Source organism: Neltuma alba, unplaced genomic scaffold (assembly GCF_004799145.2).
Source record: "Neltuma alba isolate B1F8T4 unplaced genomic scaffold, ASM479914v2 tig00002163_pilon, whole genome shotgun sequence".
NCBI classification, from domain to species: domain Eukaryota; kingdom Viridiplantae; phylum Streptophyta; class Magnoliopsida; order Fabales; family Fabaceae; genus Neltuma; species Neltuma alba.
This window is the reverse complement of record NW_021632763.1, coordinates 10712-36216: the sequence shown is the minus strand read 5'-3', so window position 1 is coordinate 36216 and position 25505 is coordinate 10712. Positions and strand designations below refer to the sequence as shown.

Sequence of the window (25505 nt, the reverse complement as noted above, 5' to 3'; positions counted from 1 at the left end):
CAAAAATAAAACCAAAACTTTTGTTTACCAATCTCTCTTCAGAGCAACAAAAATCAACGGCCTACTGAAGTGTTGAAATCACGAATCAGAATTACAATTTTACTTTCCTTTATATGCAATTTCGCTTCATGAGGTTCTGATTCTGCACGCGATTCAGCCAGATTATCTCTTATATATGATCCTGAAATCTCCCAAATTTACAACTTAAATTGCCGCACTAACAACGAGAAGTAATATCTCGTTTAGTTACAGTAACTAGCTAGAATTTTCCCGAGCGAGAGGTTCTATAAAAGCAGCTCTCATAGAACACATAACAAATCACGCATTAGTCATCTCTTAACTAATTTGATTGTATAGGCTCCAAAACCATATTCATCAATGGCGTCCAATGGACAAAGCCACCAGGTGGTCGTGGTGGTTGTACCTTTCCCAGCCCATGGCCATGTGAACCAATCTTTGCCGCTTAATATTGGCTTATAACATACCAGTTCACTGTGTTGGCACACCAATTCATACCCAGCAAGCCATACTTCGTCTTCAAGCTTATTGGGACCCTTACTCTTCTTCAAACTTCCATCTTCCTGCTTGTGATGATTCTGATACTCTGCATTATCTCATCAGTCCTCAAACCAGATTCCCATCTTACTTCATTCCCTCTTTCGAGGCCTTCAATTCTCACCATCTTCGTGAGCCTGTAGCCACACTTTTACTGTCCCTTTCGTCTGTATCTAGAAGAGTGGTTGTCATCTATGAGTCTCTAATGGCGTCTGTGATACAAGATGCTGCTGCTATAGCCAACGCTGAGACCTACACTTTCCATAGTGTATCTGCCTTTACCATGTCCTTGTTTTTCTGGGAGGGAAAGGGAAAACCTTCCATGGAAAACATTCGCATACCAGAATTTCCTTCTCTTGAAGGATGCTTCACAGCTCAGTTCATGGACTTCATTTCTGCGCAGCATAATTTCCGTAAATTCAGTAACGGGAATATCTACAACACAACCAGGGATATTGAAGGCCCTTACATGCAGTTAATAGAACGTATCAACTGTAGCAAGAAGCATTGGGCTCTTGGTCCCTTCAACCCCCTGGTGATTGAGAGAAAGAGCTCACAAAGAAGGCACTTTAGCTTGGACTGGCTAGACAAACAGGAGCAAAACTCAGTCATATATGTGTCTTTTGGAACAACCACCACCTTCACAGAAGAACAAATCGAGCAGCTTGCAATTGGGTTGGAAGAAAGCGAGGTTAAGTTCATTTGGGTGCTGAGGCATGCTGATAAAGGAGACGACTCTGATGTCCAAATTACAGGAGACGAACAGTATTTGGAAGGGTTTGAAGAGAGAGTGAAAGGGACTGGTTTGATTGTAAGAGACTGGGCACCCCAATTGGAGATCCTAAGCCATCCTTCAACAGGTGGGTTTATGAGTCACTGTGGGTGGAACTCATGCATGGAGAGCATCACAATGGGAGTGCCACTGGCCCCATGGCCTGTGCACTCGGACCAGCCAAGGAAGAGAGTTTTGATAGCGCAAGTTCTTCAGATTGGTTTAATGGTGAGGGACTGGGCTCACGGAGATCAGTTGGTGACAACTTCAGCTGTTAAGAATGCTGTGGAAGATTGATGGCAACAAAGGAAGGAGATGGGATGAGAAACAAGGCCACGAACCTCAAAGATGTCGTCTTGCAGTCATGTGGTGAAGGAGGAGTTTCTCGTTTAGAAATAGAAGCTTTCGTTGCTCATATCACTAGACTCTAGCCATTTGCCTCTCATTAGTAAGTTATTCAATATCACTATCATTTTTACTTTGGAAGCCCCAGCTATGAGAATATGTTAATGAAACTTATTACAACAATAACATCAATGTGTTTGATATTTTCTTAATTAATCACTTCTTAGAATGTGTCAAATTCGTCCATGGTTTTTTCACTTGTTGGCAGCCCATAAATTAGATGATGGAGTTCATACATTTTCATTTTGGGATGTGATCGCCAACGACGCTCTCATTATGGCGGTTTGTTTTATGAGTTCCGTGAGCCTGCAAATATCCGTATTGCGCTGCTAATGGTTATTGATTGACTTTGAGCATCCCGTAATAACGCTGTCTTGTACCATAAACTGTGTCCATTATAGTCTAAATTGAAACTTTTATTTTTTAGTTCCAAACTTCGTGGATTGCCCATTTAAACTTTTAGTTTAACCTGTCTAATTTTGATATATCAGCATGAAATCGATGTATCATAAAAATAGTAATGAACACCACAATTCACTATATGTTGCAAATAGAGACTATGCATGTACAGTTAACTCTATCGAATTAAGATGCAAATCTACTTATAATTTTTTTTTACAAATATGCACATGGCATCATGGTATTTATTTGAGACCAAACATCCGTGAAAAGTTGAAAATGACACACAAAAAATACCACAATAATTTATTTAAGCAAACATCAATTATTTTTTTAATGGTGGGTGCTACACCCATTTATGTTCTAAAAGTTAACAAACATTTATTTAAATTTATAGACATGATATTTTTGCATCCAAGTGAATATTATGGTGGCAAGTATACATTTGCAGACGTTTCCTAAATAAATTTGCACCTTAACCTAACAATCTTGCTCAAACTAAATTCTATACAAGGTTTATTCTGGGTATTGGCAGTAGCAAGAATCTTAAAAGTCATAACTATTTTAGATTTTAGGGATGTTTGGGTAATCTTATAAGTACTTTTTAAAAGTATTTTTCATAAATTGAGGTAAATTTTTTTCACATATTTATTTCAAAAATCATAAAAACACTTTTAAAATTATGGTTTTATTTCTACCTAAATACTTTTTTTGTTATAATAGCTGTTATCTTTTCTCGGTATACTTTTAACTAGCAGAGAAAAGGTGATGAAACAATCTTGGGAAAAATTTGAATTAAGGCAGATACTGACATTTGATTAGTTGCTTTATGAGTTTTTTTTTTCCCACTGTTTCTCTCTTACAAACTCTGTGTTTGCATTTATTTAGAAAATATTTAGATGAAAATCAAACTATAATTTTAAAAATACTTTTATAATATATGAAGTAATTAAATATCTAAAATAGTTTATCTCACTTTTTAAAAAAAGTACTTTTTAAAAGTATTTTGGATGGTTCTAAACATTTTTTAATTTTAGACGTAACGCATCAATATTTGCAACCCAATATCCTGTGGATTTCGTTGCTCTATCGACCATCTCTTTTGCATTCACGTAAATATCCAAATGAAAAACGCATACAATCTCATGTGTATATATCTCCCTAATTATCCAATTGACTATTTGATTAAGGAAGTAAGTTAAGTTGGTTATTTATAAATAAGTGTTGTCATTCCTAAAATATCCTTGCTAATTAAGTATATTGGCTAAAACTATCATTATTAGAAGGATTATCTTGGAAAAAAATGTATAAATATAAGAGACAAAATGGATTGGGTCTTATAATTAGGACCAAATAAAAAGTCAAATTAGGTCTTATAATAAGGACCGGAGGAGTATTTAACATAAAAAAATTGATCCTCGCTGGTCCCACTCCCTCGTGGACAGATTGGATAACCTTTATCCACGAGAGATATTGACCTCAGGTCAAGCGAAAGAAAAAAACACCGAAGGACCTGTTCTCGGTCGTCTTGACACTTGAACCGCATTGAACTTGGGGAACAGAGATACATTTGTCTTTTACCGTACCGTCGTGTCCTTCAAGAGATATCCAAAATATTTTGTTTCATTCTTCGGAGCTGAAACTAAATGCATTTATCTGTTACTTTATGATTGTTTGGGCAAGTGTCTTCCGTAGCGCAAGAATATAACATAATCCTCTGCGTGGAATTTAAGACAAGTGATGAAGAACAATAGCATTTTTTTTGGACCCGCAAGAACAATAGCATTTACAACTTGTAATGAATTGATACTCTGATTAATTGAGATTCTTACATATATGACGGCAGTGTTGTGTGTGCAGAAATAGAGACGTGAACTGTTGGGGCAATGAACAATGATAGAACCAAAATTCGAACAGAACTCTACAATTGCAATTAGGAATTTGTCAAGCTCACACGCATGGATGGAGGCAAGTCGACGTGAGAAATCACCACGTGGAAAGTATCTGCAGCAAATCTCACAGCACTATAACTGAGTTCTTCTTCTTTCAGTTGTCTTTTCTGCCCACTCTGATCACTGTAACCGTGTCTGGAATCTGTATGAAAGGATTTGAGCTAACAATATAGCGACAAAGTAATAAGCAAGCAAATGAATCAACAGAAGCCTCTCCTTTGCCGACGCAGGCTCTGTTCACATGCCACGATGTAAGGCGGCTGAGTAGTCAAATCAGAAATGGCACTGAAAATGGAAAATAAACTGTTGATTTGACCGATAGATACATAATGCTGTCATGAAAATGGAGAATAAAGAAGCAGGAGGCTCAAAAGAGTTTATAATAACCATAAAAATTAACCCAAGGTCAAAGCAACCTTCTTTTACAGAACCACGTGAAAAAAGAGGGAGAGATCACAAGGATGTGTAAAGACAGTTTTTAACATAAAATGCAATTACCACAAAAGTAAAGTTCCACAATCATTCCAAAAGAGGGTTCTTCTCTGTGGTTTTTAATCGTTGTCGCGTGGAAGGTGGGCTTTCATGAGAGTGACAGCTACCACTCAACACATAATTATATTATTACTGTAGAAAACCATTCAAATGATAGATTGGGTTGCATGCACTGATATCAAAACACGTGGGCAGCTTTGCATGGAGTCCTCAGAACTTTTTGTAACTTGCATCTACGTGGGCCTTATTTTCCTTCAATCAATTGCAATGACAGAGTCATGGTTTTGTGGCTATAGAGAAACTTTAAATACATATAATATATCAAGTAAAACAAACTGTCAAAAATTTATCAGAACAAAAATGTTTCAAGTGGCACAATCCACTATCACATTCATTTTAATGAGTTTCTTGCACTACCAATCAGTCCAGGGGTCCAAGAACATATATCTCTCCTCAGGCTATAGGCTGATGCACTTCCTCTTGCTTTCATTTTGAGTGCATTCATCTTTAAATACAGCTCTCTTATCCATTTGCTTGTGGAGTAGGTTATGTATTACGTATCTATCTAGGGCCACCCTACGCATACCGCTTGGCAAGTAACATGTATATGCAACAGTTTGACAGAAGATATACCAAAATTTCAGTAGCGAGCAAGCATATCAACTATGGAAACTTTCCTAAGAACTAAACTGTCACCATTGCCATGAAATGGTCAATAATCTGCAGCCTTAGTTAATCATGTCGAATAAGTCGATAGATATTTTAAGGATATATGTTAGTAATTTCTAGTAGGATAAGCACGTATCTTGTTGAGTTGTTAGCTTTATCAACGATTAATGATTGACTTGAAATGACTTAAAAAAAAAAAAAACAAGCATTTTCCTTTAGTCCTAACCAAAAGAATACATTTCAGTGTCTGAAAAGAATTTCACAACTCTGGTTCTATAAATAGGATAGCGCAGCAAATACGTCTAAGCATTACCAAACACTCTTCCTTCACTTAAAGACAATGTGGCCAGTGTCCATGGCCTCTAGCTTCCAGAGATCACCAATGGCTTCCAGCAACCAATGCCATAAAAAGCATAGCACAGGGGAATTTCATCAAGCGCAAGTGGTGGTGGTTCTAGTACCTTTCCCTGCACAAGGCCATCTAAACCAGCTTCTCCACCTTTCCCGCCTAATCCTGGCATATAACATACCAGTCCATTATGTGGGCACACCAGTCCACAACCACCAGGCCACAATTCGTGTGCATGGCTGGGACCCTAATTCCATCTCAAACTTTCACAGCCATGACTTCAAAATTCCTCCTTTTGTTTCTCCTCTGCCCAACCCCAACGCGGAAACCAAATTCCCATCCCATCTCCTACCCTCTTTTGAGGCCTCTATGCATCTCCGCCAGCCCGTAGCCATGCTTTTACGATCCCTTTCATCTGTGGCTCGAAGGGTCATAGTGATACATGACTCCCTCATGGCATCAGTCGTGCAAGATGCTACTGACATAGCAAATGCAGAGACCTACACTTTCCACAGTGTCTCTGCCTTTGCCATGTTCTCGTTCTTTAGGGAGGGAATGGGAAAACTTTTGGGGGAATTGGATGGCATCCATATCCCAGAAGTTCCTCCTCTTGAGGGATGCTTCACAACTCAATTCTTAGATTTCATTTCTGCACAACATGAATTCCATAAATTTAGCAGTGGAAAGCTGTACAACACAACCAGAGCAATTGAAAATCCTTACATGGACTTGATAGAACGCATTGACTGCAGCAAGAGGCACTGGGCTATGGGACCCTTAAACCCACTAGCAATCGGGAAGAAGAGCTCTGATGACAGGCACCTTAGCTTGGAGTGGCTTGATAGACAAGAGCAAAAATCAGTTTTATATGTGTCTTTTGGAACAACAATCACATTAACCAAGGAACAGATCAAACAGCTTGCAATTGGGTTGGAAGCAAGCAAGCAGAAGTTCATTTGGGTGTTGAGGGATGCTGATAAAGGGGACATTACTGATGGAGAACTTAGAAGAGCTGAACTTCCACAGGGCTTTGAAGAACGAGTAAAAGGGGTAGGCTTAATTGTAAGAGATTGGGCCCCCCAATTGGAGATTCTAAACCACCCCTCAACAGGTGGGTTTATGAGTCACTGTGGATGGAACTCGTGCATGGAGAGCATTACTATGGGGGTGCCAATTGCAGCATGGCCTATGCACTCAGACCAGCCAAGGAACGGGGTTCTGATAACTGAAGTGCTTCAAGTTGGTTTAATGGTGAAGGAAAGGACTCAGAAAGATGAGTTGGTGACTGCATCAGTTGTTAAGAATGCCGTGAATAGATTGATGGCGACAAGTGAAGGTGATGAGATGAGAAAGAAGGCAATGAACATGAAAAAAGTTATCCAGCAGTCATTGGAGGAAGGAGGAGTTTCTTCCTTGGAAATGAATTCTTTCATTGCTCATATCACAAGAGTTTAGCCATTGGCGCAATTGAGAGAATGCAGGTATAGAAGAGGACGTGGCAGCATATTCATACTAAATAAATTTTTATAAATTTTAGAACAGATTTGAAAGCAGGGGTCTCTCCTTGTTGAGCCTGTAATAAATAACAATAAATGTGAAGATTAGTTTATCATCTAGGGATTCCAAACCGCTCATTCTCTCATGTCAATGGATGCCTAATAAATCACTTAACATTTATAACATTGCAGATATAATCTATAGAAAAATTTGATATAATTATCTCTGTCATGAACTACTGTTATAGTTATTCTTACTATTTTCACAAGGTTTTTCTGATTACCATTTCTGCTATCTCACTCGTATTAATCCTTTTGAGATACTGTCTTTCGTTCGCACAAATGTTTGGGTTTGTTTGACATATTGTACGAAGATTACGTGAAAAAATTTCAACATCGTCAATGATGTCGGTTGACCAAAGGAGAATGATCCGGATGGGCTAACAAGGCTAGTCTACAGAGCAGAAGGAATAAGCATGCAAAAGCACAATAGCAATTTGCAATAGAGAATCACATTCGATCATCAATTTGTGTGAATACACAAAATCTTTTATTAAGAGCATGAAGCAAATAAAAAAGGATCCACAGATTCCAAAAGAAGTGGATGGAGACTAACGCCATTGCCAATTGTTGAATGCAATCGGACCATCTACAGGATAAATTAGTTAAAGTGCTTGCTATGAAGTTGAGCTCCAACGGCCGCAATCCCAAATATTCTTGGGCATCTTATCAACCTTTTTTCTGCCGAAAACAGGATTTGTCTTGTCCCCATCAATCAGGTGTGAAAGTTGAGATTTTCTTAATGTTTTTCCCCCAGAATTTACCATTGCCGACATTCTAGTATCTCATGCATAGTCGTCTTAGAACAAACTTGCGGTTGTAAACATACACTTACCTTCCAACTCAGACTTCAAATAGGGCGCAAGCGCTACCAAGGGACCTATCGTTGGCATTGCCAAAGAAAATCTGTAAGACCGTAATGAAATTAACTACCAGAACCATGCAGTCACAATCCTGATGTTTTGAGAGAAATTAAATGGTTAAAGGAATCTTTCCAACAGCTGCAAAAAGAAGTGTCTGGTCGCAGCAATATAATCGAAGGAATCGTTGTTTGATCAGTTTCTGGATCTGAATTTCTAAGATAGTGCTTCTAATTGATTCCAAGTTCCTCTACGCAAAGCAGGAATGCGAATTCAGTCAATGGAAAGTTCCGGTTCTCAGGTAAAACGCATTCAGAAATTGAATGAACTTCATAATCATGTAATCATCATGCATGCACCTATGGATGCTATCAGATTTCAATGTCACTCATTGTACTAATTCCAATGTCAAATTAGTTGTCTCAGGCGAGTTGGAAAACATTTTTTCGCCAAAGTCTCAGACATTTTATTGTTCCTTTCTCATATGTTGCTCGCTTGGCCCGAGTACCAAATATTCAGCCTCATATCATGGATGGCTCCATGGTTGCCGTGGGCTTGTAGTTGGAGGATTGAATCAGACGAGGATTAGCTTACATTTTCTTTTGGGACTAAGGAGATTAGCTCACATTACCCGTGATTCAAAGCGAGCTCTTCAGATTTTGTCGTTCCATTTTCATTTTCCCCGAAAGGCATCAGATTAAAATTTCCTGGTGAAGTATGTGCCGGGAAAACCTTAACTTGCTCGCTCCCGCCCTGATTGTTTCTGCTTAAAATCCTTTATCTTCCCGATTGTCTCTGCTGCGCTTCCAGAGCGACGTCGTTTTGTGAATGAGAACGCGGGCCTGCTGGCGTGGGCATATTATGGATAAAATATGCAAGCCCCGGTGTCCTGTTGGTCTTTCAAAGGCGACACTTTGCAGTTTGCCCGTCGTTTTATAATTGGAGCACTGTACCAAAAAAAAAATTGAAGCAGTGAGAGAATATCACATAAACAATGATTTACAATGGTACATTTAAAAAATAATAATTAATTAGCAGTATAAATTAATACAATAATTAACTCTAAATTCAGGAACATGCCAGGGCCCGTGGAACGCCATTTTCGCAAGATGAAGCGGGCAGCAACGTGGGATTGTATCAATAGTCATAGTAACATGGTAAGCAAGTGTCTGATTTACTTAGTGCAGGGGTCAGCTAGATTCAGCCAGTATTATTTCATATTGAAATCCAACATACCATGCAAAGCTTCGTAGAAAAGGTTCCCCCCCCCCCACCTTATTAGGGGCACGCAATCATATCATGGAAGAAATATTAATCATTCAATTGCGACCAAATGGTGTTAAATAGATGTTTTTGTTTTCTTTTAAATAAATTCCTAACTTCTCGCTTGACACCATTACATCGCCGTTTAATGGTTAATATTCTTTAATTAAGATTACTTTAATCCTCAGCAGGAAAAAAAAACAAATTTCACTTAAAAAAAAAAAAAGCATTTCGTCGGGGCTACTCTGTTCACGCTAGTAGCCATAGATACTCCATATTCTTACTTTCTAAATTAACTGTCCAGTGCCATGAAAATACAATCTGTTAATTAATTTGATAGTAAGTTGATGAATATATGTACTGTATCGGTTTGAATTCGTGAACTGATTCATTTTCACGACTTTTCCCCTGAGATGTCGGCGAAGGAGGTGCCAAAAGATGAACTGTGTTGAAGAGAAAAAGGTGAGGTGGGTCAATAGGATTGAGTTTTCACGCGCACGTTGATTATTTAGAATTGCATTAATGTATGCAGAGCCACCGTCCGCCAACCGTTCTGAAAAGGCGACGTCCGCGAAGTTGTAAGGGCGAAAACACCCAAGGTCAAAGGGTGAAACGCATGAGCTGGGGCGTTGTTCTATTTTGATTATTTGCAGCGCGGTTTCTTTCCCCGTGTCTTGAATAATTCGATGCTCTCCGTGCCGTCAGGTAGGTAGCTGACGATTTCCTCGGTATGAACGATTCTGTCCCACTACAACCAAAACGGAGAGGAAGCCAAGAATTATGCCATGATCTTTTGAATTATCTGCCCAAAACTGTCGTGCTAACTGCTCCATTTTTTAAATTAAAAACCAAAAATCAATAACTGCCCTTCTTAGAACATATATACTGAAAATGTCAAATATAGTCGGGCCCAAAAAAAAACAAAGAAAATGTCAAATATGGTGTCTGTGGAAGGTTGATCAATCAATAGAATTGATATTGGGCACATGAAAAGATTTTACAACCATTTGACTAAAATCTGCAGTCATTTGTACAACTTATAAAATTGTACTGTATTAGTTAACTAATTTGAATAAATTAAAAAATAATTAGATTAGTTATTTATAATAAATAAGTATTATCTTTACTAAAATATCATTGTTAAGCAAGCATATTTGCTTGAGCTATCGTTATCATAAGGACTTACTTAGAAAAAAATAGATAAATAAAAGAGACAAAATGAATTGAGATTTTATATTTAGGACCAAAATAAAGTCGAATGAGCTCTTATATTAAAGACCGAATGTAGTATGTATATTTATGTACGTGTGAATCATGAAAAACACGCTAAAATTTAGTAACCACTCCTCCCTCTATAAATATATATGTTGATGATAAGACAGTTTATTAAGTATAGACAAAATGATATAATATGGGGAAAATTGCAATAAAATCTCGCTTAAGAGAATTAAATACAAAGGATCATTTGAAATCATCAAATTGTTGTGGTCTCAAGGGGCTCAATTACAAGAGATTCTGTTTGTTTAATTACCGGACTCAATTACAAGAGATTCTATTTGTTTAGTTATCAAATTACTTTTTTCTTTTTGCGTTAAGGTATGTATTAACAACTTAAAGTGCAGTCGTTAACAACTTACGATGTAAAAATTAACAACTATCGCGGTAAATATTTAAAACTCATGTATTACATTTTGTACCGCGCCAATAAATTGTGTTGTTTATACTTGCTGCAATAGCTATTAATAGTTACATCTTAAATTGTTAACGACTGTTCTATGAGTTGTTAATGCATACCTTAACAAAAATAAGGACAATTTAGTAATTAAACAAATAAAATCTTTTACAATAAGTTCCTTTAGAATTTTAGAATAATTTAATAATTTAAAGAGACTTTTTGTATTTAATTCTCTTAAGTGGGATCTTATTACAATTTTTTCTATAACATGCACATATTAGTGAAATTACGCCTCTATTACATCACAATATAAACACTACATGGCAACTAAATCCAATCTACTTAAAGTAAAACAATAATAAGCAAATATTAAGGCCTATAAAACATAAGAGAGGCATCACAACTGAATTGAGGGGGTGTTTGGGTATTATAAAAAATATTTTTAAGAAAAACTTTTAGTAAATTGAAATAAATTTCTTTACATATTTATTTTGTATACCATAAAAATACTTTTAAAATTATGATTTTTATTTTATTCAAATACTCTGTAAAAAAAAAAAAAAAGTCAAAGATCACAAGCTAATTCTGTAATTGCATTTCAGGCACTACGCATGCAGAGAACGTTATTGTCAGAGAAAAGAAAGGTGACATTGTGGCAGGAAGCGTGAGGACTGCCTTGTTCCCACAAAAAAGGGGCTCAGATATCTAAAAGGATATTAAAAATGTAATCAAAAGAACGACCCTAAAGCAAACAATATTTAAAAATCAGAAAAACCCAATCAACCGGCCCTATAAACACACAGACAATTTGACAACCACTCTTTTTTGCCCTTTCCAGGGGAATTCTGCTGACATGGGGGATTAAACTTAAAGTGCGCTGGCTACAAGAGAAAATAGAGAATGAGAGTAAAGAAAAAATATTCAATAAACTCAATTTAGAATGAGAGAAATTTTTTTAATTAATTTTTATTAAAATGTCAAAACTCCATTTTTCTATTTTTTTAAATAGAGCTCATTAAATTTTCTCTTTCCCTCCCTTTCCATCCGTTTCTCTCATTACCAAGCAGTATTTTAATCAAGGAGTGCTCATAGGTTTTTAAGGCAGCAATTAAAAAGTGAGTGACAGTTTTCTTTACAATTTTCTCTCCCTGGTGTTAAAGTTATGCTATCCATTTTTATTTTTAATACTACCTTTGATGTTAAATATAAGATTTAATTAATTAATTTGAGTAAATTAAAAAATAAATTAAATTAGTTCTTTGTAACAAATATATATTGTTTTTCTGAAAATATTCTTGCTAATCAAATTTATTGGTTAGAATTACTATTATTAAAAATTTTATTTTGAAAAAAATGAATAAATATGAGATACAAAGTATATTGAAATTTTATATTTAAAACCAAAATAAAAATTAAATGAGATCTTATATTAAAGATCTAAGGTAGTATAATTTATTTATGAAAACAAAATACATTATTTCACATATTTTATTGCCATTTTTCAAACATTAAAAAAAGCAAGCAAAGTAATAGCTCCCCTTTGTAAAGGAGCCCATTTTTTAATTCACTGGCCCACTTGGATACGCATCGAGGGAGCACAAAGCCCGGGCCCCATTTAGAGGCTGCTAGCCTACGATCAGTTTGGCGCAAGGAGTGGGAGGAAAAAATTGAATAAATTTTAATTAATTTTTTTTATTAAAAATTTATTACTCTTTTTTTAAATTTTTAAACAGAACATTAAAATTCTTTCTGTCCTCTCCTCCGCTTCTCTCCTACTAAATATAGGTTACTATTTTGTCGATGAGCATGTTTACTTGATAAGAAGTTTGTTTATACTCTTCTACTCCTATTTATAACGTAGAGAGAAGATTTTTTATCTTATTTATAAGTCACTTCATTAATTTTTTAGCATGAATGTACTATTTGGTTCTTCTTTTATTATAATGTAAATATTTATTTTTTAAAAAGTTTATATATTAAATAGAAATAAAATTAAAAAGTTATTATATTTTAATAAAAAGTTAATGCATTTTAAAATTTTTTTTAATCTGTATGAAATATATTAAAATTGTTTTAAACAGGATCAAAGAAGTAACTTATAAAGTCATGAGTTAAAATCACTACAAATATGAATCTTATTAGTGGATAATTTATAACCTCTTTCTAAGCTTGTAAATATGCTCGATTCCCTTAAAATTTTTCTTTTAATGAAAAGGAAAACATATTTTTATTTTTATTTTAAATTTTAATGTTTCCATCATTTTTTTTTATCCTAAGAGCATTTTTAATTGTCGGAGTATTAAACCTACTTGTTGTGGGCACTAGGCACTCCCGTTTTATTCGCTCCGCAAATGAAAAATCTGCTGGCTCCTGCTGAGAACTTTGTTATTAAATAATCTGTAAATTTCTCTCTGAGTCGTTGGCAAATAAATAAAAAAAAATTTCTCTCCGAGCCTATATAGATATGCCCAATTCGCCTACAGTTTTTCTTTTAATAAAAAACATAGCTTACTCTTTTTGTTTTTTTTTAATGTTTTCATCATGTTGTTTTTATCCCAAGTCCTAACGCATTTCTATTTTCGAAGTATTAAAACCCCTTGCAGTAGGCACTCGCATTTTATTTGCTCCACTAATGAAAAATCTGCTGGATCCTCCTCAGCGCTGCTCCTATCGCGAGCTCTGAGCGATAGAACGGAGAGGAGTCTGTAGAACCTGTGCATCCCTTATTCCAGCGACAATGGAGAGTTTTTGGAAGGATTTCGAACTGGAGCCCAAGAATCCATCCACCGAAGCCATGAGGAGATGGAGATCCGCCGTCAGATTGGTCAAGAATCCTCGCAGAAGATTCCGTATGGTCGCCGATCTCGACAAACGTTCTGAAGCCGAGAGGATGAAGCAGAAAATCCAGGTTTCAATCCATTTGCCTGATCTATCCCGTTTACGCTTGTTTTGTTTGTCGATATATGCACCTTGTTTGAGATTTATGACGATAGTTTATAAGAGTCTGGGCCTCCGGGACGGGGGCCATTGGATTTGCGAGGAGGTTTCGGTCTTTAGGAGAAAGTCTCCGGAAGGGGAAAATAAATAATGAAAGCAATCAATTAATGATGCACCGCTCATACTTCCTACTTTTTTAAGGAAAAGCAAAATCCACTTTAGAGCAAATCTTTTCATTGCGGTGGCTTGAAAAAGGAGCGAAGAAGAAAACTAAGACTATTTTTGTTTTTAAATACGGAAATAGGAAATCATGAACTCAACTAATTCCTTATGAATCCCCTCAAGTTGAGAGCGAGAGGTTTTTTTCATTTCTTTTGTAAATAATATTTTTGCCCAGCCGGAGCTGGGGTTTTCCTTTACACGGGGGTTATTTGATCCCCTGTTAGTGAGAAATGGAAGAAGTTTTCGATTTCGTGAAGATGAAGTGATTAAATTCTGGCAAGTGGCAAAAACGAATGACGGACATTCCACGGCCAAATTGATTTTTGCGCCCGATCCTATCTTCTTATGTGACCTCTGAGGGAATCAAAAGTCGTTGCCCCTCTTCACCGGTGGTCATTGCAGTGATGGTATTGGTAACATGACTCTGACTTTGAGGCGGGTGCGCTCCAGCGCGGCCGACTTTGTTGATAAAAAGTAAATAATTTCTTTTTTTGGTAATTTTCTTCGCATTTATTTGAAAATACTTTTGGAATTAAATTTTTAATTTCATATTTATTTAATTGAGATGATCGATGGAAAAAAAAAAGAGAGAAAAAGTGGGATGGTCAACTCTGCCTGTCAAAAGAACTTAACGGACAAGTTCTTTTTAACGATGTATAACATCCCACAGCGTAATAAAAAAAGTATTTAATAATATTACTGTTAGTTAATGCATAACTCTCCTTTTTCCCCTAATGTGCAAAGTATTTTAACTTTTTCCTGCATATTTTTTTTCCCATCTGCTCAGTTTATTGGCACTATATTGTGAAATTCATAACTCCTGTTAAAGAAAGGTAAACTATTTTGAGTTTTGGCACAGTTAAAGAAAAATAAACCTTTGTGAGAATTTATTTATTTTTTAAAAGTAGACTTTTGTGAGAATCTGTCGTATCACTTAAGTGTATTATATCTTGGATGTAAAAATATATTATTCCTGCTCATTAAAAAAATAATAAACAAAAATATAAAAATTTATAGTTAAATTTGGCCCTTGCGTGAGTTGCATCAGATGCTCATGCTGGTTCGTTGTCAGCACTTAATTTGATTGTTGACTGATATGAAATTTATTGAAATACGAGGGCAAAATTTAACTCAATAGAAGTTGCATATTTGTATGAAATTTAGGATTAATTTTATTGTCCATGATTTGGGAGTTCATTTCATATTATATATATATATATCTTTTTACGTGATATATTGTGGCTTCCTATACTAAAAATATATAATAATGATCCCTGATTGGTATTGATTATATTAATATTTGGTGTCATAAATTATTATCATATTTGATATCCTTCCAGTTTTAGTCTTTTTTTATTGGTTTATATGAATATGCTGTCCGTATGGGGGTTGTATTTTTTAATTCCCACTAAAACGACGGATCATGGGTCTAAATTAAAACAAGTAGTTGTTGGCCAAAGAAAATAAAATACGTAATATAGAAAAGCCAACTATTTTAGTCCAATAGTGACACCGGACGAACCTTCCGCGAAATTTCGGTCACTTGCCTCCAAATTGAATGAGTATTTTCCAAAAGACAGATCTGTATGGTGACGCGCTGCAGTTGTCACTTTTGCCGCACTTATTCCTGCTTTTTGACTTTTTTTTTTGGTTGGAGGACCAATATATCCTGTTTGGTTTCCGGAGTTTACTATTTTCTTCTTTTGTTTGGCACGATTTTATTGTGAAAACAACAATGGTATTGGTCTTATCAGATAGTGGGCTGTGGGTCCATTTCTGTTTGAGAAAATCACCAAAAAAAAACACTAAAATAGAAAAATTGCACACAGAGACCCGTTTATAAAAATTATTGTCAAAACCCATATTAATGTTGTCATGGGTCCCTATTTACTATTTTTCTATTTTGACGAGCTGTTTTTGCGATTTTTCCTTTCTATTTTACGTTAGAGTGGGGTGTGTGTGTGTGTATATATATATAGATAGATAGTATTTAGGACGATGATGTAGAGAGGTGGGGAGTTGGACATCCTAAGCCGTTGGATAAAAATTATAAGAAAGCACACATTTCATCCAAGGACTGACATACACTTATCCTTTAATTCAGTTCTATCAGACTGGCACTGATAACAGTGGAGGAGCGACCACCCTTGTCTATGCAAACGTCCAGCTTTTTTTTTTTTTTTTTTTTGGGAGAATGTCATTCAAGGCCCTGAATTTACTTGCATTAAAGGTTTAAAAACATTTTGAAATTGCTATGCAGAAGAGGTTCAAATTGAAAATAAGTTTGTGTATGATGATAATGTTACTATTAAATTACAACTTGTTGAAATCTGGAGTACAAGCAAGGGGGGATTCTTGTCATTTCACACCGCACTTAATTTCGGTTTGGTCTTTAGGTTCTACAAAGCAGTTTCTGAATGTTTTTGGCCTTTAATGCAAATAAGTCCCTTCAGACTGTCTTGAATAATGTTCTCCCTTCAGCGAAGGCTATAGCTTGAGCAAACAAGAAAGAAAACAGAAAACTAGGCCACTGCCACATTGGTAGAGCCCCCAAAACAAAGCATTCAGTTTTCGTAATGACTTGAAGGCAGCCTAGACGCGTCTTGTTGGCTTGTGAATCAGACAGTGGCACGTCATCATTGAATATGTTAGTTCCATTGTAGGTACAAGTTTGACAAATGAGATCCTCTAGAATTCATGTGAGGGTTGGGTGGTGGGCCAGTAGATGGAGATTCTTCACCGTGAAGATATTCCCGCTGCCTGGACAGCGTTTCTTTTGGGCCAGTAGATAGGGCTAGTTTTTGCTATACGTACTGTATTCAATAAATTGAGAAGAAGTAAAAAAATTATATAAAAGTGAAAGTATAATGAATATTATTTATCTTTTTTTTTTTGTGTTTAATATAAAAGGAATGCTGTTTTTCCCCCCATTACGACTACCAAACATTCCCTTTGATAATAAACTCAACACATGCTCCAAATTTTTTATTCAAAAACCTGTGAAGCTTTTAGCAAATATATTTGATCTTAAAAAGCTTTGAGCCAAATTTTTTAATTATGACTTTCGCCAGGGAAGTTATGTAATGGCATTAGACAGGATGAGGCTCATTTACTTTGGCTTAATTGAGGATACTATTAGTGCTGTAATTATGTATGTTCAAAGGACATGGTCTATGCTTTGAGTTTTGACCCTCCTTAAGCACTTGCTGTTGGAATGACCGTTAATTGTCGTTTACAAATTTTTCATGTCGATATTATCATTACATTTTTTACCGTACGATCCCTATTTGCTGCCTCAGGAAACGATTCGGATTGCTCTTTATGTTCAAAAGGCGGCATTGCAGTTTATTGATGGTATTTTGCTCTATTCTCTTGACTTACGCAGTTTATACAGTCACAGTTTTTTTAAAAACTAATTATTTTGATCTATGGCTTTCTTGTGCAGCTGGAGGTCGAGTTGATTACAGTCTATCAGATGAGGCAAGAGAAGCTGGTTTTGGTATTAATCCAGATGACATTGCCTCCATTGTTCGTAGCCATGATTACAAGAAATTGAGAATAATTGGAGGAGTTGAAGGGATCGCATCAAGATTATCTGTCTCCTCCATGGATAAAGGTGTCAGTAAAAACAGTATAAATACCAGGCAACAGATTTATGGGTTCAACCGTTATACAGAGAAACCAACTAGAACCTTCCTGATGTTTGTGTGGGAAGCATTGCATGACTTAACGCTAATCATTCTTATGGTCTGTGCTTTAGTAGCTATAGGTGTAGGGATTGCCACTGAAGGGTGGCCGAAGGGTGTGTATGATGGTCTGGGAATCCTACTTAGTGTATTCTTGGTCGTCATTGTTACTGCTGTCAGCGACTACAAGCAATCGCTGCAGTTCAGGGATTTGGACAGGGAGAAAAAAGATATTTGTTCAGGTCACCAGGGATGGGAAAAGGGAGAAGATATCAATCTATGATCTGGTGGCAGGAGATATTGTCCATTTGTCAACTGGGGATCAAGTCCCAGCTGATGGGATTTTCATATGGGGATACAACTTGCTGATCGATGAGTCGAGTTTGTCAGGTGAGAGCGAACCAGTAGACGTAAATGAAGAAAAACCTTTCCTTCTTTCAGGAACAAAAGTGCAAGATGGTCAAGGGAAGATGTTAGTGACAACTGTCGGTATGAGGACAGAATGGGGAAAGTTGATGGAAACCTTAAACGAGGGTGGAGAGGATGAGACCCCATTGCAAGTGAAACTGAATGGAGTTGCTACGATTATTGGTAAGATTGGTCTGGCTTTTGCTGTAGTAACATTTCTGGTGTTGATAATAAGGTTTTTGGTGGAAAAAAGCACAGCACGGTGAGTTTACTAATTGGTCTTCGAATGATGCAATGAAGATGCTGGACTACTTTGCTATTGCTGTCACCATAATAGTTGTTGCAGTCCCTGAAGGATTACCGTTGGCTGTAACACTCAGCCTTGCTTTTGCAATGAAAAAATTAATGAATGACAGGGCACTTGTGAGGCATCTTGCAGCCTGTGAGACAATGGGTTCATCCAGTTGCATTTGCACAGACAAGACAGGGACACTGACTACTAATCATATGGTGGTTGACAAGATATGGACATGCGAAAAATCCATGGAAATGAAAGGTAAAGGGAGCGGAGACAAATTGAAAACGGAAATATCTGAAGAAGTTCTGAGCATCCTTTTCCAAGCTATATTTCTAAATACTTCTGCTGAAGTAGTTAAAGATAAGGATGGAAAGAACACGATATTGGGAACACCAACAGAATCTGCTTTAGTGGAATTTGGGTTGTTTTTGGATGGTGATATTGATGCTCAGCGCAATGAGTACAAGGTTGTTAAGATTGAGCCCTTCAACTCAGTCCGGAAGAAGATGTCTGTCCTTGTGCGTCTTCCTGATGGACGGGTACGAGCTTTCTGTAAAGGTGCATCAGAAATAATTTTAAGAACGTGTGACAAAATTATTGATTATAATGGAAATACAGTTGATCTTCCTGAAGATCGTGCAAAGAATGTCTCTGATGTGATAAATGGTTTTGCATCGGAAGCTTTAAGAACTCTTTGTTTGGCTGTCAAAGATATAAATGATAACCAAGGAGAGGCTACTATCCCTGATAATGGCTATACACTGATAGCCGTTGTAGGAATCAAGGATCCCGTGCGCCCTGGGGTTAAAGAAGCTGTCCAAACTTGTTTAGCAGCTGGAATAACAGTTCGTATGGTCACTGGTGACAATATACATACAGCTAGGGCTATAGCTAAAGAATGTGGTATACTGACTGAAGGCGGTGTTGCCATTGAAGGACCAGAATTTCGAAACCTGACTCCTGAGCGAATGAGGGAGATCGTACCAAATATTCAGGTTCTATTTTCATTGTAAATTTTATCTTTCAACTCTTTTTTATGGGAAATGCCCGTCTTCTTATTTGCTTAATATGGACACAGGTAATGGCACGATCCTTACCGCTTGACAAACATACCTTAGTTACAAATTTGCGGAATATGTTTGGTGAGGTTGTTGCTGTTACAGGCGACGGAACCAATGATGCTCCTGCACTACATGAGTCGGACATTGGACTTGCCATGGGCATAGCTGGGACCGAGGTATTGTATCTCTTATACTTCCTTAGAGTCACAAATTCACAATTGATATCCTCCTGTCATTAGAATGTACTGCCTATTATGGGTTATGTTTTAGCTTTACTCCAGCTACAGAGAGTATAACTTCTGTCTTTTGGATCTGCGTTGCGCTTTCCCCTGGAAAAACACACATTAAGCCTTTTGAGGGACATTATTACCTTTGTAACTCTGCAAACCTTCAAAATCTTTTTACCAGATTGCACACTGTGGCTGTTGGTATTGGCGACCCAATTGTTGGCCCTTCATAGTGTATTTGAATAAACAACCTGATTAGTTATAGAACTAGGTGTCACGTACCATTCTATTTGTGCCTCTATCGTTAACATAATTATCAATACTCTGATATTATGTTTTGTTTTGGAATTATGCCATTCACAGGTTGCTAAAGAAAATGCTGATGTCATTATAATGGATGATAACTTCACAACTATTGTCAATGTGGCCAGATGGGGACGGGCAGTATACATAAATATTCAGAAATTTGTACAATTTCAGTTAACAGTCAACGTGGTCGCTCTTGTGATCAACTTCGTTTCTGCATGCTTCACTGGTCTGTTGGTTTCTGAATGTTTTTTTCCCCCATTTATTGCACTGAGCTTTTGAGGAACGTGAATAATAGTTTTCTCGTTTGTTTTCAGGATCTGCTCCTCTAACAGCTGTACAATTGCTCTGGGTCAACTTGATTATGGACACTCTGGGTGCATTGGCCCTGGCCACAGAACCTCCTAATGACGAGCTCATGAAAAGGCCTCCTGTTGGTAGAGGAGCCAGCTTTATCACCAAAGCCATGTGGAGAAATATCATCGGTCAAAGTATATATCAACTAATTGTCCTTGGCATTCTCAATTTTGATGGGAAGAACCTTCTGAGACTCAATGGTCCAGATGCAACTAGTGTCCTAAACACGTTAATATTCAACTCCTTTGTCTTTTGCCAGGTACAACTCATGATTGATCTATTGAATTGTCCTTCCTCACGTCCACTTGGCCGTTTTTTCTAATTGTCTCTCTACTTGTTCTATCAGGTTTTCAATGAGATCAACAGCCGAGACATGGAAAAGATAAACATATTGAGAGGCATGTTTGACAGTGGGATATTTTTAGCTGTGATAGTTTCCACAGCGGCATTTCAAGTGGTCATTGTTGAGTTCTTGGGAACATTTGCCAGCACTGTGCCTCTGACCTGGCAACTATGGGTACTGAGCGTGTTAATTGGTGCAGCAAGCTTGCCCATAGGGGCTATCCTGAAGTGCATTCCAGTTGAAAAAGATGCTCCAAAACAACACGATGGCTACGACGCATTGCCTTCTGGTCCTGACATGGCTTGAACCCATCGATGGCATATTCCGTTCTCTGGGGAAATCGGTCGATGGCTTTTTTGCTTACATCTTTTTTTTTTTGGGGGGGGGGGGAACCGATCTTTCCGCAAAGTTGGACTTTCGATAACTCATACGGCTAAGTGCTAACTCATAGTTTTTGTTTGACTTTAAGAAAAACGGTCTTTAATTGCTCCATGTTAAATTCCCGGGGCGCTTTGCTGTCAGTATTCTATAGTAATGTCGACCCATTTTTTCCACGTAGCAAGGTTACGAGTATTGTATTGTTATAAAGCTTGCTTCGCCACGATTGTTTTCGCTGTATGTTCTCAGCATCCATTGGTCCACCCAAAGATATGTGAAGACAGAAGATCGAAGCGCCTCAACAATAATGACAATTTTGCGTCTGGGGAACTCCCCCTAGAATTTTGTGCTTGTGAGTTGTGACCAAATTGGGGCGTGACATCAAATGTTAAAAATATGAATTCACGAGTTAATATAAGGATTTTTATGGTGTGAACTTCCATACGGTGCCACTTTTCCAATTTGCCACCCACAGTATACTTGTCCAAATGCGAAATGCTATTTTCGTCTGTAAACGAAGAATAGCAGAATCTGCTCGAAAATCTAACCGTGATACAAAAATATTTCCGCATACATACAAACATGACAAAAAATCACTTTACCCGCCCCAACCTGGCCACGGTCAAATTACTAAGAATCATGTTCATGTGGGAAAAACTAGGACAAATCAAATTACAAAACTAAATAGGAGAATGTTTAGACAGAAAGAAATATTGGTTCATCTAAACCTTCTCTTTGTTTCTCCATATGCTGCCACCCCCAATACTGTAATTGTGTAGCCCGCCATGCCCACAACAGTCACAGGATTTCTAAATATAAGGATCGAGATCACAACAGCCACAGCACCCTTTGCATTCCCCAACACCTAATTCACAACATTTGAGAGGAAAATTTGGGTGATTAATCAGCAAAGCAACAATTTCTTTCTTTCTTTGCTGGTCCGTGAGTAATTAGCAAGTATCACTGCTTTCAAAAAATAAATGCATGATGTAGAGGATTCGATTTATATTTTTACAGTATTACTGCTAGTATTACAGAAGGATGAAACTCTCACAGTCAATTAGTTAAAAGTAAAAAGGGCTCAAAGGAACCACAATTACCAATTATGTTAACGTGGTGCCTAAGCGCTCTGTTTGCTTGAAGAAACAAAAAGCACTTAAACTTCTATTTCACAAAATACTACAGAGCAAACTGATCATGATCTGAGTTTTGAATTAAATTTCAGGCATAAAAGAAAAATATTACTCCTCCGGTCCTTATTATAAGACCCAATTTGACTTTTTATTTGGTCCTAATTATAAGACCCAATCCATTTTGTCTCTTATATTTATGCATTTTTTTCCAAGATAATCCTTCTAATAATGATAGTTTAAGCCAATATACTTAATTAGCAAGGATATTTTAGGAATGACAACACTTATTTATTATAAATAACCAACTTAACTTACTTCCTTAACCTCCTCAAATAAGTCAATTGGGTTTTATAATTAGGACCAGAGGAGTATTTAATATCCAAGAAGGGATCAAAATTTGAATTCGTTAGTAAAAAATTTGCTTTTAACTAATTGATTTGTATAGGGAACAAACCTGAAGGGTAAGAGCACTTGTATGCTTAGTCACCAAGAAGTTTGATAAGTTCGCTACATAAGCGGTCACTGAGTTAAGCAAAAGAAGAATCCACATAGATTTTTTCTCCCTTCCAAGAGCTGTTGTGACGTCTATGACATTGGGCTCCATAATAAGCACTGCAGGAACCAAAACCACGACAGCAATTGGAGACATATACAGGAGCAAATTCATCGAGTTCAACTTCTCCCTGTTTGTTTGAAATTGAAGTTAACATTATGAGAAATTTATTGCCACCAGAAAGGGAGTATTTGAATTTGGTCTGCTAAGCTAAGTGGCCAGGACAAGAACCTAAAACTGTTGAAAGAGGTTGGATTCAATCATATATACATGAGAAGGAAGCAGCGAAAGCTCCATTTTGCAGCATTATCATTTTCATCATGGTTTCTGGTCTATAAGATTGCAGTTCCCAGAAGATTTTCTCACAACTCAATGAATGAACTTGAAGAAAGAGGTTACATTGTCTCATTTTTACCTCCTTCATTTCATTGGGCCTGACCAGGCATTCAACAACCTAACTTTCAAGTTACAACAGGACACACAAACCAAGTACCTAGAAAGAGATGAAAAACCAAGACTTCCCATTAAAGCAGATAAGGCAGATTAATTAGTAAATTATCCACTCTTGAACCCCCCCCATTTGCATCCCCCACCCATTTTCAGTCCTCGGAGTTTTGTCACCGAGTTTAAAAAAAATAAAAATAAAAATTCTAACTGATCAACTAAAATAGCTCTATCATTTAAGAATATCAAATAAGGAAATGAACTTATAAAGAAAGCTCCATTAATGAACAAGTTCTAAAAACGAATATGTAAAATGTGTATAATAGAAAGGTGAGGGGTTGATATCTCAAACTTTAGATGGGTATTTTTTTTTTTTTTTTAAACAATGGATCATACAAATCATCATAGGTGTAGCATAGATTGTTTACCCTTCAGAAGAAAGTAAGATGCCCTGAAGTACAGACTTGAAGGCTCTTGCAGCGGTAGCACTTATGCACATAATGAATCCAAACAGGTGAAAGCCCGGTTCACCCTGCCCCAACAAGAAAATGTTATAACCCCTCAGAAGACATGGCAAATGGGACAGAAATATACATTATTAATCATGTAAATCCAGTTCCAGGGCGAGATGACTAACAAGAATAAAGAATTAGCTTTCTAAGACACGTTCGTAAAGAAGAATGACTCAGATTGCAATAAATAACAAGTTATGTTTTGGCCTCCAGCTCCCCTTACGTTTTCCTTTACCATGCAAAATTTTTAGAGCCGTTTCATATTTATTTCCATAAATTATGAGTGAGGAAGATGAGAACTACAATCATGGTGGGGAGTTTCAATACATGTATATCACCACATATAGATTACTTAAATTCCTAACAACTATAGATCAGCTAAATTGATCACAATACCAGATCCGGTATGACCAGTAACTAACTTGCAACAGATTTCCAGATCTGGAGGAGCACTTATAAAGACAACGCAGGCTTGCAATGCTATCCAGAACTAAAACAAGAAATTATGCCGGCATGATAAGATGGGGATGGATGAACAAAATGAGCATTATCAAGGAGAGAAATCCTCACGAATAACCAACACAAGATCCTGCAAACAAAATGAACATACCCCGCTAGCAATCACAACCCCAGCAACAACGGGCACAAGAGCAGCATAAGTGACCCAAGCCTCACGCTTAAGGGTCACCAAATAAGCGAACAACGCCGTGAAAAAAGGGGTGGTGGCACCCACCGCTTGATTGAACGAAACCGCGAGGTACCTGAGGGAGACGTTGCCACCGACCACCGATGCACAAAACACAACACTCAAAGTTGCAATCTTGATGAACTGGGACCTTGATTTGATGGTCTGATGAGGCACAATCTTGAGGAAAACAATGGAAATGTAGCTAAGAGCGGCACAGGCAGTCATGTGGCACATCGTGAGGAAGATGGGGAATTTGAAACCATAATTGGAAAGCAAGTACTTGTTCAGGAGGATGACTCCAATATTTGAGGAGTACCAAAGAATCACCAGAGAACAGATGAAGAAGGCTTCTTTCTTGAACGACATATTCCCGATCCTGGCTGTGCCTGCGGTGGGTGCCTGGCTTTGCACAGGACGCTGTCATTTTAACTTTTAGCAATCGAAAACGTTTTTACTTATTTAGAAATATTTATTTACCACCTTTTTCCCCCCTCTCTCCCCCCCTTTAACTGCGGCGTTATTTTTTGCTTTTGGAGTGTTCTTCAGATCTCATGTAGCAAGGAGCATGTGTGCTCCTGGGAACTTTTGTCCCGTGTGGACATGGGAACAAAGGTCCAGGTTCCGATAATCTCATTTGGCTATATGAACGCCATTGTTGATGTTAAGGAATTAAATAGACCAGATCAGAGAGTAAAATATTGAACTCTAGTGTGTATTCGTCTTCGTTATGGGAGAGACGAGAGAGTGGGGTCGTTGACAATTAAATCAGAGGATCTGTCATCTGAGGGCGTGTCTCCCACATTGTAGCTGTGGTCCTTAGTCCACCTAATCTCTTCCTTCAGGAGAATTGTCATGATTAACGAAAGGGATTAAGTTTTAGCGATACCATAAAGGGCGACTTATGGCCAGCCAAGGCAGGTGGGAAGGAGACACGTGGTGCATAAAACGACAAAGTCTGCCACCTGTCGTTTCATTACATGTTCGCACCAACTTCGCTTCCCGCGC

At 37.2% G+C, this 25505-nt stretch overlaps 2 protein-coding genes and 2 pseudogenes across 2 annotated transcripts; 3 read left to right on the top strand and 1 right to left on the bottom strand.

Moving 5' to 3' along the window:
- The first annotated feature begins 378 nt into the window (after positions 1-378).
- LOC114718124 (zeatin O-glucosyltransferase-like) lies at positions 379-1758 on the top strand (annotated as a pseudogene).
- Positions 1759-5584: 3826 nt separating this feature from the next.
- On the top strand, positions 5585-7093 carry LOC114718117 (zeatin O-glucosyltransferase-like). Its single transcript, XM_028903381.1, has one exon. It carries the CDS (start codon positions 5585-5587, stop codon positions 7046-7048), a length of 1464 nt encoding a protein of 487 aa, XP_028759214.1. The 3' UTR covers positions 7049-7093.
- Positions 7094-13556: 6463 nt separating this feature from the next.
- Positions 13557-21396, top strand: LOC114718083 (putative calcium-transporting ATPase 11, plasma membrane-type; annotated as a pseudogene).
- Positions 21172-24946, bottom strand: LOC114718093 (UDP-URONIC ACID TRANSPORTER 1). The gene is made up of 4 exons (XM_028903338.1): positions 24423-24946; positions 23729-23832; positions 22758-22986; positions 21172-22035 (listed from the first exon to the last, which is right to left on the bottom strand). The coding sequence occupies exons 1-4, from the start codon at positions 24864-24866 to the stop codon at positions 21889-21891; spliced, it is 924 nt and encodes a 307-aa protein (XP_028759171.1). The 5' UTR covers positions 24867-24946; the 3' UTR covers positions 21172-21888.
- Positions 24947-25505: the final 559 nt, after the last annotated feature.

What these genes read in the sequence shown, in the direction of transcription:
- LOC114718117 (XM_028903381.1), top strand. Translation starts at nt 5,585, where the DNA reads ATGTGGCCAGTGTCCATGGCCTCTAGCTTCCAGAGATCACCAATGGCT.
- LOC114718093 (XM_028903338.1), bottom strand. Translation starts at nt 24,866, where the DNA reads ATGTCGTTCAAGAAAGAAGCCTTCTTCATCTGTTCTCTGGTGATTCTT. An exon ending in GGGTTGTGATTGCTAGCGGG is followed by an intron (nt 23,833 to 24,422) that starts GTATGTTCATTT and finishes TTGTTGGGGCAG; the next exon opens with GGTGAACCGGGCTTTCACCT. An exon ending in CAAGTGCTCTTACCCTTCAG is followed by an intron (nt 22,036 to 22,757) that starts GTTTGTTCCCTA and finishes GTTGTGAATTAG; the next exon opens with GTGTTGGGGAATGCAAAGGG.